Source organism: Branchiostoma belcheri, unplaced genomic scaffold, assembly GCF_001625305.1.
Source record: "Branchiostoma belcheri isolate BF01 breed outbred unplaced genomic scaffold, Haploidv18h27 scaffold84, whole genome shotgun sequence".
NCBI lineage: Eukaryota > Metazoa > Chordata > Leptocardii > Amphioxiformes > Branchiostomatidae > Branchiostoma > Branchiostoma belcheri.
In genome coordinates, this window is record NW_017804509.1 from 1474809 (window position 1) to 1490380 (window position 15572).

General features: G+C 44.3%; 2 protein-coding genes across 2 annotated transcripts in view; one reads left to right on the forward strand and one right to left on the reverse strand.

Annotated features, from left to right (window-relative positions):
* Positions 1–3143, forward strand: part of LOC109486948 (translocator protein-like) — a 30356-nt gene extending 27213 nt beyond the window's left edge. Inside the window, exons 3-4 of the mRNA XM_019790862.1 lie at positions 1809–1947; positions 2288–3143. Of these exons, the coding sequence (XP_019646421.1) occupies positions 1809–1947; positions 2288–2461 (313 nt within the window). The 3' untranslated portion in view covers positions 2462–3143. The remainder of the gene's footprint in view (positions 1–1808; positions 1948–2287) is intronic.
* A 3634-nt stretch (positions 3144–6777) lies between these two features.
* Positions 6778–15278, reverse strand: LOC109486958 (fibroleukin-like). The gene is made up of 9 exons (XM_019790873.1): positions 14879–15278; positions 12564–12633; positions 11884–11991; positions 10797–11013; positions 9818–10062; positions 9165–9308; positions 8780–8887; positions 7919–8135; positions 6778–7416 (listed from the first exon to the last, which is right to left on the reverse strand). The coding sequence occupies exons 1-9, from the start codon at positions 15200–15202 to the stop codon at positions 7089–7091; spliced, it is 1761 nt and encodes a 586-aa protein (XP_019646432.1). The 5' UTR covers positions 15203–15278; the 3' UTR covers positions 6778–7088.
* Positions 15279–15572: the final 294 nt, after the last annotated feature.

The following is a 15572-nucleotide window of genomic DNA, read 5'->3' on the forward strand; positions in this document are numbered from 1 at the left end:
ATTCTCCTTTCCACCACTTGAGGGCATAGATTCTTACTGCACAAACTTAATTTTTATCAAGAACAATTTGATGTTTTCTCCAGTTCTGCTTTGTAAAAAACTATATAAAGGCCTACACTGAGAATTTCTAAATTACCAAAAAAATCAGTGAACAGATGCAGTCTTTGAGAAATACTGTAGAATTGTAGTTTCAATTTTTTCCCAGGCCTGTTAGTGTTTTGTGAAAGCCTAAAACTAAGAATGTGATTACTGGTAAATCTTCCTAGATCCGAGCATCAAACACAGCATGTACATTTCCTGTAGTGACATTTATGATTCACTTAAGGCTGAAAGGTTGCCACCTGAGGCTAGGGCGGGCCTGACTAAGGGAACTACTTGGTTTGTGTGCCTCTGTCCAGCTCAGACAAGGAAAATAACTTTGTTATTGTATAATGTACTGCAACTGTATGATGAATTGCTATAATTGTTGCATAATATTGATAATTTGTTGTAATAATTTTCATCCCTCATGGCTCATAACTTGTACATGTATAAGTCTTAATTGGTGACATTTATATTGGTCACAATTTACATAAGAGGTAATAATCACCAGTTTTCAAGATGTGAAACTAGACTGTAAATGATCCACTCACACCTTCACTCTTTCAAATACATGTGGCTCTCTTCAAACACGAGACCTTTAGCTTAGTTTACATTCTATCTAAGAGGATGCCCGTAACTGGAGCTTATTAGCTGAAGTACTCAATCATTTTCACTAAAGTCAAGTAAGGACATGGATGTAAAGTGCCTTTCCCAAGGGCAGAACCCTTAGTTGTTAGTGCTTCTCCCCTGCCAAGGGCAGTACCCTTAGTTGTTAGTGGATCTCCCCTGCCAAGACTTGAGTGTCTCATATTGCCTTGTGTAAGAAGGAGTTTTTCAGTCTTTTTGTACGGACTGCTGGTACTGTAATTGCTGTTCCATTTCTTAAGGTCCTCCCAGTGGCCGTTGTCCTGGCCGGTGGAACCAGGTCATGGAGGGGGTGACCCTCGTCCAGCATGTAGTTGTTAGTGGATCTCCCCTGCCAAAGGCAGGACCCTTAGTTGTTAGCGGTTCTCCCCTTGTAAACTCTTTAGTTGTTAGTGGATCTCGCCTGCCAGAGCAGAACCCTTAGTTGTTAGTGGTTCTCCCCTTCCAAGACATGTCTGACTGTCTGTATCACATGCAAGTCAGAATGGGTCTATTCCTGGCTCTGTTGCTAGGCAACCAGGGGATCTCAGGGCAGGCCCTGACGTCTGTAGTCGGGTGAATAACCTCCAGTTTCTTACATCCAGACAACAACAAATTTATATATTCCTCTCAGACACAGTTACTTTAACTGGTCAGTGGCTTTCTGTTCAGTATGGCTCATAGTAGATGATGCTGTCTTGAACTTGTTTATTTTCTCTTTTACAGAATAAACACCTGTTATTCCTCTGTACCCACAGGTATTCATCTTCCTGGTTTGGGATCATGACTATATTTGTTTGGAGAAGAAGAAGAAACTGAGCAATCATTAACACCTGATATTAACACCTGTTATCCATACCACAGGTATGCGTCCTACCTGGTTTGGGAGGCAATTTGTGTAGTGGCTTTTGTTAAGCCTCAGCACCACAGTGCAAGCACATCTAACCCTCAGATGATGGGGAACAACAGACGATAAACCAGACAGTGAGTGAGCGTGTGGGTGGTCACTGGGGGCTCTTCTGTGGGTTTTTAGACCACATGGCTGGCGCTAAACCTAAACCATCATTAAAAAAACCATTAACACCTGTTATCTATACCCACAGGTATGCATCGTACCTTGTCTGGGAGGCGTGTGACGGGTTCAACGATCGGTCACTGGTCCCGCTGGGTCTGTACGGAACTCAGCTGGCACTCAACTGGGCGTGGACTCCCATCTTCTTTGGCTGGCACAAACTTGGGCTGGTGAGGGCTGTTTGTTTATTTTTTAGGCCACACCAGTTTACTTTGTAGGTTCTCGGATTCGCCTCTTAATTTTTTTTCTGATTTGCAAAAAAAAAGATTACCTATTTTGCTTCCAACATTTGAGGAGAGTCCTTTTCTTCCTAGTTCTTACAGTTGTTTCATATATCTATAAAGTGGTTTGATCAAAGCTTAATAAGTACTAAATGAATAACAAAGGAACCACAAACAAAGTAGTTAATTTGATAAACGAGGGCCAATTTAGCAACATAGCTTGTATCCACCCTTAAATTATCTAATTTTTTTCTAACAATAAACAGAAACACTTTTTCCATTCCTCCAGGCAACAATCGAGATCGGCGCCACTTGGCTTGCGATCGTGGGCTGCGTCGTGACCTTTCACCCTGTGAGCAAGACGGCGAGCTACCTGATGCTGCCGTACCTCGGCTGGGTCTCCTTCGCCTCCTGTCTCACCTTCTGGATCTGGCGCAACAACCCCAGCAAGAAGGTCGACTAGAGATGCTGCCTGGAACCGGCTGGAACCAGCTAGAACTGGCTGGAACCAGTTGGAACTGGCTGGAACTGGTTGGAACTGGCTGGGACAAGTTGGAACTGGCTGGAACCAGTTGGAACCGGCTGGGACCAGCTGAAACCAACTGGAACTGGCTGGAACCAGCTGGAAGTGCTTGGGACCGGCTGGAACCACCCAGAACTGGCTAGAATCAGCTAGAACTGCCTTGTACCAGCTGCACAAAAAAGGCTGACCTTCCTTGTTAGATCAGTAGTGCTTTTGGACCTTTCAACCCTAAATCATGTGTGATCTTCATTCTTATTTGGCAGGTTACATGGAATATCTGCTACTCAGAAAAACAGTGTGTTTGAAAAAACCATCATGTACAAATGTGTGGACCTGGGTTTGGGCTTGAAATCGCTCAAAATGAAGGAGAGCAATGGATCACCTACAGTAACCATGACCTAGGGTTGAAATGTCCAAAAAATGGAACTATTATTATTAACTGTACGATCCTCCAGTGGTTTGGTCTAATGCTGTGTCTTCTAGGGTAGGAAAAAGCCTGGTTTTAAACTAGTTACCATCAAAGCTGGTGGGAGGATTTCTTATCTTTGTGTCTTGCCAAATGAATATAACTCTTGCTATTTTAAATGTAGAGAGTAATTAAAGGGGCCAATTATCGTTAGAGGTAAAAACGAATCAAGGATTCAGCAGGAAGCATAGTAAGTTAACCCTCAGCCTGCTGATGTAGCCGTTTGGCACCACATTTGTATTGTTTACAGGTTAGGCAGCAGGGAGAAGGTTACTAACCACCATGTTTCAGCACTAGGGACAGGGCCATTAACCTTCAGCCTGCTAAAAAAAGGTAGCCATGTGGCAGCAGATTTGTAGTGTTTATGGGTAGGGCAGCAGGGAGAAGGTTAATCATAGCCACGTTTCAGCACTAGGGACAGGGCCATTAACCCTCAGCCTGCTAAGGTAGCCATTTGGCACCAGATTTGTATTGGTTATGGGGTGAGGCAGCAGGGAGAAAGTTAACTCTTTATTAAGTCCTAAAATTCCAGTTAAGTGTGTTTGAATTTGACCTAAGTATCTTGCATACTAGGTACGTGCCGACAGTTTAATTTTCGCAATGTTGTAGTTTTCAGCGATTTGCTGAATTGTTCAGTACCATGTTTGTGTCATAGTAATAAAGCATCATTGTCAAAATTTCAACATTTAATGCTTCTGGTGCTACCTGGTATTTGTAGAGATGGAACTCAATCCAGATTGTAAATTCAATTATGTATAATCAGAATGAATGGTCACTTGGTATTATGAGAGCCATTTACTAAGAATGCTCTGTGAGAACTGGCTATTCAGTTTGGTTACTTTTTGTGCATTGAGTTTGTGTGAAAGGTGATTTTGAGTCTGACTTTGATGATTCCCAATTTTTAGCATCCTTGTTAAGAGAACATGATAATTGTGGGAGCTACCATTCAGTATAATGTGTGAAAACACTTGTGTTGTTGCTACCAGACTATAAGTTTACCAAAAAATGTATCTTTGACAGTTTGCACCTCTAACTCATTATAAAATGTCCACGAAACAAAGTCCCTTCATTTTGGGTTAAAAGTGATTTTTGCCATGTTTATTCATAAGCCTCTACATATTACTTTGCAAATGTTTGTCATAATAAAGTCATTCTGATATTAAGAAATTCTGATATCTGAATTGAAAATAGCGCTAAATGCATTGATGATTATCAAGTAATTATGAAGTAATGCTGCTTGAACTTCCTATAGAAGCTGATTAACTAATGCTACACTGTATCACCTGTATAACCCACAGACTAACGTCTATGTTTGTATGGTGGCAATAATAAAGTATATGTTAGTAGAACGTTGCGAGTTCTCATTTTTATTTGCACAACTTAGTAGTAGTAGTAGTAATATAGTAGATTAGTAGCAGACATAGTAGTCAGTACAAGTAGTAGTAAGTAGTGTAGTTATCAGATGGAAAGAAGTAGATTCTGAAGTATAAAAATGTAGTGATTTAGTAGTACATGTAGTGGTAGTAGTAGTAGTAGTATAGTACATAGTACTGTAGTTGTACAAGTACTACTGTTAGTTCTCAGATTAAAAGTAGAAGTATAGTTTGAAGTAGTAGTAGTAGTACAAGTAGTAGTAGTACATGGTTATATGGATGACATCCTCTGGGAACCCCAAAAGCGATCGAATAAACAAAAAAGTTCAGTAAAAATTAAAAAGTTGCTTTCATCATGGTCATGAAGGTTCAACAAATGACACAATATGGTATGGCGAATAATCTACTCCTCAAATTCATTTCTTTAGATTTTCGTCTATATACCTACCAAAATTTAGTCAGTTAACGTTATTTGTTTTTCCTGCACTAAACTAACGTTATATATCGTATATAAATAACATAACTTGTGTATTGCGTTCAAAAGAGACACCCTACGGCTGGATGAAGTACTGCAGACACAGACACTGACAAATTCGCCTATCTACACAACCACACAGTAATACAGTGTGCCAACGAGACGCTTTCAATCATACAAACAAGGCCTTTCTACGGGAATACGGATGGTAGAATTCGGCAAAAAAGAGAGTAAAATTGGCCAAGGGAGTCCGGCCGCGGGGAGGTAGTTTCTTTCCCTACGCGGCGCGCGGCCAGTCTAACCTATAACTACAAGGCGACCAAACTCCCCTGGCAAATATTCTCCTATATATAGCCAGTGTAGTTAGTCTGGTAAAGACTAAAAGCCCTTTTTAGTTGTTAAGAAGAAGGGAGGCATCGATGAAAAGAAAAGTACATGTATACTACTTTTAGGTCGACAGTCGGTCATACAGTGCTGGGTATCATTCATCTGGGTAACCAGGACACCCTGGGCGGCGGTAGGGAAGGTCATAGGTCAAAGTTTACACTGCCCTGATTACACAGATAGAGATCGTACTGTAACGCCTGTCGATCTAAACGCAATGGATTTTCTTACAACTGATAACTCCTTGTTTGCAGCCAAAAGGGGGTTTGATGTAGCAAAAAAAGTTATAAACTAAATGAATATAAAAAATACTGTAAAAATCTAACATATTTGTGAACCAAATGTGACCCCGTTGACCCCTTGTGACGTCACATTTTTAGGTGACCTAATTCAGGGTCATTTCAACTTGAGAGAGACCAAGGAGAGACATGACAACATTGTTGCTTGCTGGAAGCAGAGTCTTTTTTCACAGGACTTTCGTACAACAACACAGTAAAGAAAGACAGAGACACGGACATCGTCACCCTAGCCGGAATGAGAGAGGGCCTTCCTGAAGCAGCAAACAACCAGATGTACCTGGCCCTCTCCCGGTACATTGAGAGTACGCACCGTTTTGACGTGCTCTCCTAGAAACAATCCCAGCTTCACACAAGCACAAGGCACCAAGAGTTAATACCTACAGAGACAAGTTGACTCTGAACTCAGGACCAAGCGCAAACCAGCACCTAGCGATATATTAGACGCCAAACAAGGACAACAACAAAAGACAACTTGGAAGCTTGGTGAGTATATAAAATTTCTTGTGTGTTCGGTTACAATTAATGATAGAATTTATAGTGTTCATTACAGTTTATTGTTGCTTTGAATTTCAATTTTTTGTATTATCGTGTCATCATGATCATATCACTATGATCGGAAAACGGTAACCGGTATCAACTGAGGTAAACCAAACCAGTAAGTTGCCTATGAGATACTAAGTGTGATTGTTATTCTGAGGCAACTTGGGTAGAATCAGATATGCGATATTTAAATGAGTTTATCTTCTGATCATAATGATTATTCCTGGTGGGGTTATGCCGAAGGGCGGTTATACCGGCTATACCGATACAGATACCGGCTATACTGATACAGATACCGGCTATACCGATACAGATACTGGCTATACCGATACAGATACCGGCTATACCGATACAGATACCAGCTATACCGATACAGATACTGGCTATATACCGATACAGATACCGGCTATACTGATACAGATACTGGCTATACCGATACAAATACCAGCTATACAGATACAGATACTGGCTATACCGGTAAAGATACCGGCTATACAGATACAGAAGCTGGTGTGTTACGCCGAAGGGCGGTTATACCGGCTATACAGATACAGAAGCTGGTGTGTTACGCCGAAGGGCGGTTATACCGGCTATACAGATACAGAAGCTGGTGTGTTACGCCGAAGGGCGGTTATACCGGCTATACAGATACAGAAGCTGGTGTGTTATGCCGAAGGGCGGTTATATCGGCTATACAGATACAGACACAGAAGCTGGTGTGTTATGCCGAAGGGCGGTTATATCGGCTATACAGATACAGACACAGAAGCTGGTGTCAGTTAGGCTAAGCTGATACAGATACAGATTATGATCAGCTTTTGCTTGATGTGGTGAATTTGTTTTGTATATACATATATATTCATATATGAATGTTAGCGTCACTTTGACACACTGCAACTGTGTAGATAGACGAGTTTGCTAAGGTCTCTGGGTGCAGCACACACTGACGCTCTAACCGTCCGGCTAAAAGTTCTAGACCCATCGGCCTGATCAGTTGGTTAATGCCTATGTTACCCCCAATGTTACACGGTTAATATGGTCTGATCTTCATCGACACAGACTTCAGGGACTCCCGGGAGCCTGTAAAGCTGTGCCAGATCACACCTTGCCAGACCTCACAGGACCTCCCACAGCTGACCAGGTAGCGGCCGTTGAGGAAGGAGTTGCCGCAGTTTCCGAACCACCAACCACCCTGCCCGCGGCGCTGGCAACAGTGGCCGCTGTTCAGATCGTTGTCCCTGTCCACCGTGGAGAACCTCATCCCGTCGTTGGAAAAGTAGCGAGTCATGCAGTCTCCCGCGGTGCCGTTGTAACCGGAGACGTGCAGCCGGTACTGGTCCCCGTACTCACCCAACACCCTGGATGGGAACAAACACGTCCAGTCACTCCGTTCACATTGTATCCACATCTGGGATCAAATCGCGATTGAATCAATATCGTGATTGGATCCCGATGCATTCACAATCGCGATTTCGTTCCTTGAGCACGGGAATTGCCATCAATTACGACTGATCGATTAACTGATCAATGAATCGATTAATCGCGATTCAATCGCGATTGGAGCATTCAGATTCAGAAAAATTAATCAATCGCGATTCAATCAAGATTGGACCTCAATCGTGATTAAATGGAGATTCGATAGCACTGGTCTGCAACCCGTATCCTCACACAGTTGATAAACACATGATAAGATTAGAAACTCCGGTATATCTGATATACCGGAGTTTCTAATCTTATCCTGTGTACATGTAGGTAAGGCTATGGCTTACACATTGACATTGTATGAAACGAACTGAAAAACCTCACTCATTAGAATATATTCAGTTGACAATACTTTTTACCTGCAGGAGTTTTACTCACCTGAAGGTGGAATACTCCGCGTACCGCGTTTGGTTATCCCAATCCTGCATGTCGATTCTGAGGCGATAGTTCTTCTGATTGGTCAGGAGGTGGATGTTCTCGTTCCCAAGCCAGTATTCCCCGCTCTTGTTCCCAAACCCGCGCTTGTACTCCTCCCAGGTCCGGTTGAAGGGAACCGACCCGTCCACTCGTCGCTGGATCACAGTCCAGCCGCCTTCTGTGTGGAGAATAAAGACACGTGAACAAAATAGTAATGCTCAGATTATAGGAAACTAGGGTTCCTACCTCATACTTCCCCTGATAAAGTTAACATTAGGAAGTTTGCAACAGACATACTGGTAGTTTAAAGCGCACGCCGGGGGTAGATTTATGCAGAAGGTTTTAGGTTTCTTCGCTCACATGGTTGTCACGCAATAGAAGACAAAGCGCAATACAGGAAGTCAGCAGATGAAGAGAAACCAGCTGGAGATAGGTCCGTGGGTATAGCTCGCCTGTGCTTGGTAAAGGCCAGACAGAAAAATCACCCACAAGCCGACCAAAGTTTTCGTACCCGGGCTACGAATCTGTTCATGTCACATGATCGGGCAGGAGGCCGAGTCTGTACATGGTACTGCAGTGCCACCTAGCTGTAGAAACATGGTACTGCAGTGTACTATGTTAAGCAACTTTGTAAGCCCAAACCTGCGGTGTCCATGTCACAGTACGCCTCCACATGACCGGGCAGGAGACCGAGTCTGTACATGGTACTGCAGTGCCACCTAGCTGTAGAAACGTGGTACTGCAGTGCCACCTAGCTGTAGAAACGCGGTACTGCAGTGTACTGTGTTAAACAGAATTAACAACAACTTTGTAAGCCCAAACCTGCGGTGTCCATGTCACAGTAGGCCTCCACATGACCGGGCAGGAGGCTGATTCTGTAGACTCCACTTGTTGTCCGTCCTGAGGAGTAATACTCCGCACAGTCTCCCTCTGTGGAACAACAGGAAGTAAAGAGAATCTTTTATTCTAATTTTAAGTCTTCATTTTACCCCAAAACTGGGGGTTAGACGTGCTTGCATGAATTCTTTTTTGTAGCAAGATTTTTACGGCTGGATCCTAATGCCATTTAGCCAAATCCTAATAGTGCCTAGGATCCTAGGACATGCTGTCACCATATTATAATCTATAGCGTAAACTTCAAAAGATTTCTCAATTGTTTTGGTATTTGAGTCACCATAATCTATAGCAAAATGTTTAGATTTCTCACCGATTGTTGGATCGTCGGTCTCTGTGTCAGCAGGGGGAACACTGGGTCGAGGTTTCGTTGTTGAGACCTCCTCAGTTGGCCTGATCTTCATAGATCCAGACTTCAGGGAGTAGAAGTAGCCCTTCCAGCTTCCCCAAATTATACCTTAAGTGAAAAATGTTTGTACGACGTAAGATTGTCATAGTTTGTACGATTGTAAGACTGTAAATACCTAAATTTCTTGAACCAAAGTGATATCATATTAATCTGTGGATACGTAATTGTAATTTGTATTTCCCTACTATTATCAATGATTATTTGAAACAAACATCAGAATTCAGCCCTGTATGTCAAGGAAGCGAGATATGTTGTTCACACATTTCCAACATGTAATCACAAGACGTGGTGACGGCACACTCAAGTTTTTCAAACTTATATTAATGCCGCCACCAACACAGGGGACAATACAATACTCATTTACACATGAGCGAAGTGAGGAAAGTCGTGTAAAGTTTGTTTTTAAAGTTTGTTTGTGTAAAGTTCCTTTCCCAAGGGCACAAGATCAGTGGCATGTCAGGATTCGAACCCGGGACCTCTAGGTTCCGAGTCGAGCACTCTGCCGCAACGCTACACGACCCCACATACGTTGATATGAATAAACCAATAAATCATACCTTGCAGCCACGGACAGGAGTCCCCACAGTTGCCCAGGTAGCGGCCGTTGAGGTAGGTGTAGCCGCAGCTCGCAAACCACCAGCCGCCCTGTCCGCGCTCCTGAGAACAGTCGTATTCTCTGTCTTCATCGTTGTCCCTGTCCACAGTGGAGAACATCTGCTCATTGTTTAGTTTCATGGCATTCCTGTCTGTGCCCCAATACCCGGACATGTGAATCCGGTACTGGTCCGACTCTCCGGACAACCTGGATGGGAACATTATTGAAAGTTATCATGAAAGTTCATCTGTGTTGGTAGTAATCATAGTAAAACATTGAACTTTATTCCAACACAAGGGTTACAGAGTGATCAAATTTTCGACGACTTCTGTCGCCTTCATCAGGATAACTAATGACCAATCACTTCAAAACGTGATCTCGCGAGAATTACGGTTTACAAACACGTGACGTTATTATTGCTGCGGGAACATGGTACTGCAGCGCCACCTAGCAGCGGGAACATGGTACTGCAGCGCCACCTAGCTGCGGGAACATGGTACTGCAGCGCCACCTAGCAGCGGGAACATGGTACTGCAGCGCCACCTAGCAGCGGGAACATGGTACTGCAGTGCCACCTAGCAGCGGGAACATGGTACCGGAGCGCCACCTAGCTGTGGGAACATGGTACTGCGGCGCCACCTAGCAGCGGGAACATGGTACTGCAGCGCCACCTAGCAGCGGGAACATGGTACTGCAGTGCCACCTAGCAGCGAGAACATGGTACTGCAGTGCCACCTAGCAGCGGGAACATGGTACTGCAGTGCCACCTAGCTACAGGAACATGGTACTGCAGCGCCACCTAGCAGCGGGAACATGGTACTGCAGCGCCACCTAGCAGCGGGAACATGGTACTGCAGCGCCACCTAGCAGCGGAAACATGGTACTACAGCGCCACCTAGCAGCGGGAACATGGTACTGCAGCGCCACCAGGTTTTACTCACCAGAAGCTGGTGTATTCAGCGTACAATATCCACCCGTCCCAGTCCTCGAGTTCTACCCTAAGGGTATAGTTCCTCTGATTGGTCAGGAGGTGGATGTTCTCGTTCCCAAGCCAGTATTCCCCGCTCTTGTTCCCAAACCCGTGCTTGTACTCTTCCCAGGTCCGGTTGAAGGGAACCGACCCGTCCTGCCGTCGCTGGATCAAGGTCCAACTTCCCCCTGTGAGGAGAATAAAGACATTTGATCAAGATTTTTTTTTAAACAGCTTTATTCAGTATTCAGGAAATCATACAAACAAATCATATACAGTGTACATAATAAACAGAAATAAAGTAAGGGAAGATATAATAACATCGGGTAATCATTCATAACAAAAAAAGAGATGTGTGTATATATATATAAGAAATCATATAACTTTGTCATCTAAACAAATTACTGGGTAGCATGATGGACATTTGATCAAGATAGTGACGCCTAGATTATAGGAAACTAGAAATCCTACCTAATAGTTCCCCCGATGAAGTTAATCTTACAACAGACATACCGGTATTTTCAAGATTTATCATTGATTCAAGTATCTTAGAAGTGTGTATTCCAATTCTGATACGTGATGGGGAGGGAGAGGGGGTTAGAAGCTTGGTCACATTTGGGACCGCTTTCCTTCCGGTGCAGTGCCACCTAGCTGTGGGAACATGGTACTGCAGCGCCACCTAGCAGCAGGAACATGGTACTGGAGCGCCACCTAGCTGTGGGAACATGGTACTGCAGCGCCACCTAGCAGCAGGAACATGGTACTGCAGCGAAACCTAGCTGTGCGAACATGGTACTGCAGCGCCACCTAGCTGTGGGAACATGGTACTGCAGCGCCACCTAGCTGTGGGAACACTGTACTGCAGTGTACTGTGTTAAACAGAATTAACAACAACTTTGTAAGGCCAAACCTGCGGTGTCGATGTCACAGTAGGCCTCCACATGATCGGGCAGGAGGCCGAGTCTGTACATGGTACTGCAGCGCCACCTAGCTGTGGGAACACTGTACTGCAGTGTACTGTGTTAAACAGAATTAACAACAACTTTGTAAGCCCAAACCTGCGGTGTCCATGTCACAGTAGGCATCCACATGACCGGGCAGGAGACCGATTCTGTAGACTCCACTTGTTGTCCGTCCTGAGGAGTAATACTCCGCACAGTCTCCCTCTGTGGAACGACAGGAAATTGTCAGTACTAGTACCGTTTTGGACGTCTAACAACCTTCATTATTCTCTCACCTACAGCTTTCGACCAGTCACTCTGGTCTTCCTCAATAGACTGACCCAGTGAAGCCTAGGCCTGTCACATGGCTTCTTTGAAGTGTGACGTCAACACTGGGTCAAAGGTATCTGGTAGACTATGTCGGCCCCCGTCGCGGTTCAATTAAGGGTGATGGGCCCTGATGAACTTTCATGATGACCTTCATTATTCTACTTTATCTATTGTAGCTCGCCTGTGCTTAGGGTAGGAAAATCAGTAAGTAAAGACAATGTTGTTTTGAATTTCGATAGAAAATCTAAAAAAGTTGTGGTCATCGAAGACAGAACACTATTTGGACATCAAATAACCTTCAACCTTGCTTTTTTTTTCATTTTTTTTACTTTGTTTCCTTTATCCAGGGGAGCTTGCTCAGTAATTATACACTGCTTTGCAGTGGGGTCCTCGACAATGCACAGCCCACTGCCCTTTTTCTGGTAATCGAGGTACGTAATCTATACTCAAAAGTGTAGATTTCTCACCGATAACGGGACCTGTAGACTCTGTGGGAGACGTCTCCTCAGTTACCGGTATCAGCTTCTCACACGCACACTGGAAGGTGGTAAAGTAGGAAACATGGAGGTTTTCAAAAGTATGAAAAACTGACTCTTTTAGAAGTACCACGTTCTCACAAGTCACTGGAAAGTAGGAGTCATTTAGAAGTACCAGGTTCTCACAAGCACACTGGAAGGTAGGAAACACGGTTTTTTTTTAAGCAGAGAACTAAATGTACACCAGCCTTTACAATACATACATCAACTAACGTAAATATATATAGCTGGCCTCTTTACACTGTCCATTGGCTTCTGAGAAACTCGTAATTTGTCTCTGCCTCACAAATAGGTTACTACACGTTACTAATAGGTTAATATGTAGCTTTTGCTCACTTGACACCTTTCTGGGCATAGTTGGGAAAAGTGAATTAAAAACATCCGTTGTAAGAATCATACTTGTTGCTGTTTGTAGGAAATATTTCGAGAGAGTATAGTGAAAATCATTGTAAATTAATGGTGGAAATATGCAGGTAAATACAGCATAAAAAATTATTAAATCATTCTGGAGTAGCTCATGCATATGTCTATACCGAAGCTGTGTATAAAAGACACGTGTCCATATGACACTTGTACAAATGTACACCTTCACCGAATTTAGGTCATTTGGCCTTCATAATTACCAGAGCAAAAGAGCACAAAATATGCAATAGAGTTATCAGCCTGATTACAATACATTAGCTACTAGTTAAATCAGCCGTAGCTGACCCCTTGGTACTTATCGCCGTTCCCTGGCTTCTGAGAAACTGATAATTTGTCTCCTGAACTGGTTCACTGACTCCCAGTATCTTGGCTGAGCTTGTTGGTAGTACTCTCCAAGCAGAGGTTGTGGGCGAATGATCGTTAGCTTTTTATTATATATGGCCGTTTTTTTGTGGCTGGCGACCTTCTCTGGCTAATGGATACTGCCTGGCCAATTTGATACTGCCCGTTTTTGCCACCGAAAGGGATCTGCTTGGAGATTATGTTGATAGTCGATTCGGGCCGAGGGATTTCAGGCGGAACAAGAGGGTTATGAATAATTCTGTTTCTGACCCCGGATGAACTTTTATGATAGTTAACTCGTGTGTTTAAACTGTTGGCTCAGCTTTCCAAAAGCTTTCGAGCTTCACAAATAACGTCTGAACATGAGTCAAACTAACTTGCCTGACAACAGCACCGTGCATTAAACCGGTGGTTCGTAATAAATGACAGATGGACACCGGCAGGGAACAAGAGAACGACTACTACTAGTATTTGTTCGGAAGACATTTGACAATTTATGTACCCTCTTCCAGGCTCCCCCGGGTTGCTGCATGAATAGTAGAAATTGGCCTAACAGAATACCAGAGGAATAAACAGTAGCAGCAATGCTGTAGCCATTGTAGTAGCCTGGTATCCAGTCTTATACGTGATTGGGGGTGTTGGAGTGTTCAGGCAGGCTGTGCCTTCGGGGGCTCTAATAGCTTCCCCCGCCCAGTGCAACAGGCCGTCCCGGTAGGAGTGTTACGCTAATAAGAGACAGTATAGGTATCAAATATGCTTGGGGATTTGGTTTCCCCCAACACGATGTTCGTGGAGGGCTAATCCATCTCTCGTGAAATACACACCGGGAAACCTGTGTGAGGCGGGCGGGCTCAGAGCTCTTTCGGCCCCGACCACGAATCAGACTGGATACCAGGCTACCATTGTAGGGTCATCGACCCTTGTACGAACGAACAAATACCCAGATGTGCAAGGCTGACCTAGTTTGGGGTGAAAAGCCGATGAACTCTTCACGTTGACAACTTGCCAAAATGTCACTCCTATCAGACAGACAGCGCTACTTGATCTTGTGGTTAGAAAGACTCTTGAGGACATTGTTTTTTATTTCTCCGGGTGCGGCGTCGGGCGTCGAAGCATTTGGACGCTCCGACGAACACCAGGTGCGACTCCGACGAGCTTTTTGTCACCGTGACATTGTCCCAACTTCGTGTTGGCCTTAGAGCAGTGGCCTCACAATTTAAAGAGTGACTACGTTTACCAAACTGGATAATATCGTAAGACTATTGTATAGGCGAAAGCTTGATACTAATAGAGAAATATATGTTGCTGTAATGTTCACTGTCTTGTCAGCAAGGTAGCCCTTTGTAATAGCTACTGGCTAGTTAGGCTGCCCTGGCTGTGATCGAGGGTTGAACAAATTATGAACAGTCAAGCCAATGTATAAAGAAAGAAAAAAAGGAAAGGTATGAATATGAGTAAAGTTACGAGTTTCTGACACTTACCTGCAGACGTTGTTTGATGACCGTGTCATGCTCGTACAAGGTAGACGTCATGCTGTCCAACTTGTGGAGTGCTTGGGTCAAGTTTAGGGCCAGTTCCCTGTTCTTGTCCCTCTCCTCCGACAGTTGGGCAGAAAGACTGTCCACCCGGGCCGTGAGATCGGACTGTTGACTCAGTAAGGTTTCCACCAGAGACGACAGACGATCCACTTTAGTTTTCAAGCGGCCGGTCGCCGTACGGGCCCCGGGCGGGCTGTACCCGGCCTGGGCGCGGGCAGAGAAGCTCCCGAACAGAAGGAAGACGACGAGCAGTAAGAAACTCGCCATCTTGGCCGTGACTTGAAACAGCTGTGGATATCAGCCGCACAACAACAAGGTGTGGGGCACAATTCTGGAGTCGTGAAAAACCAGGGGAGAACCGTTGTGGCTATCGAACGGGACCTGGGGGTAAGACGATGAAATGGAGACTAGGGAAAGGGACTAACCATTGTGCCTCTCAAATAGGGGCTAGTGCAGGGGGTTGACCATTGTGGCTATCGAACGGGAGGGTGGGGTAAGGAAGGAGGTGAACCATTGTGGCTTTCAAACGGAGGTATAAGGCAAGGGGGTTAACCGTTATGGCTATCAAACGGGTGGGGGGATACGGCATTGGGGTTAACTATTGTGGCTTTCAAACGGACTATAAGGCAAGGGGGTT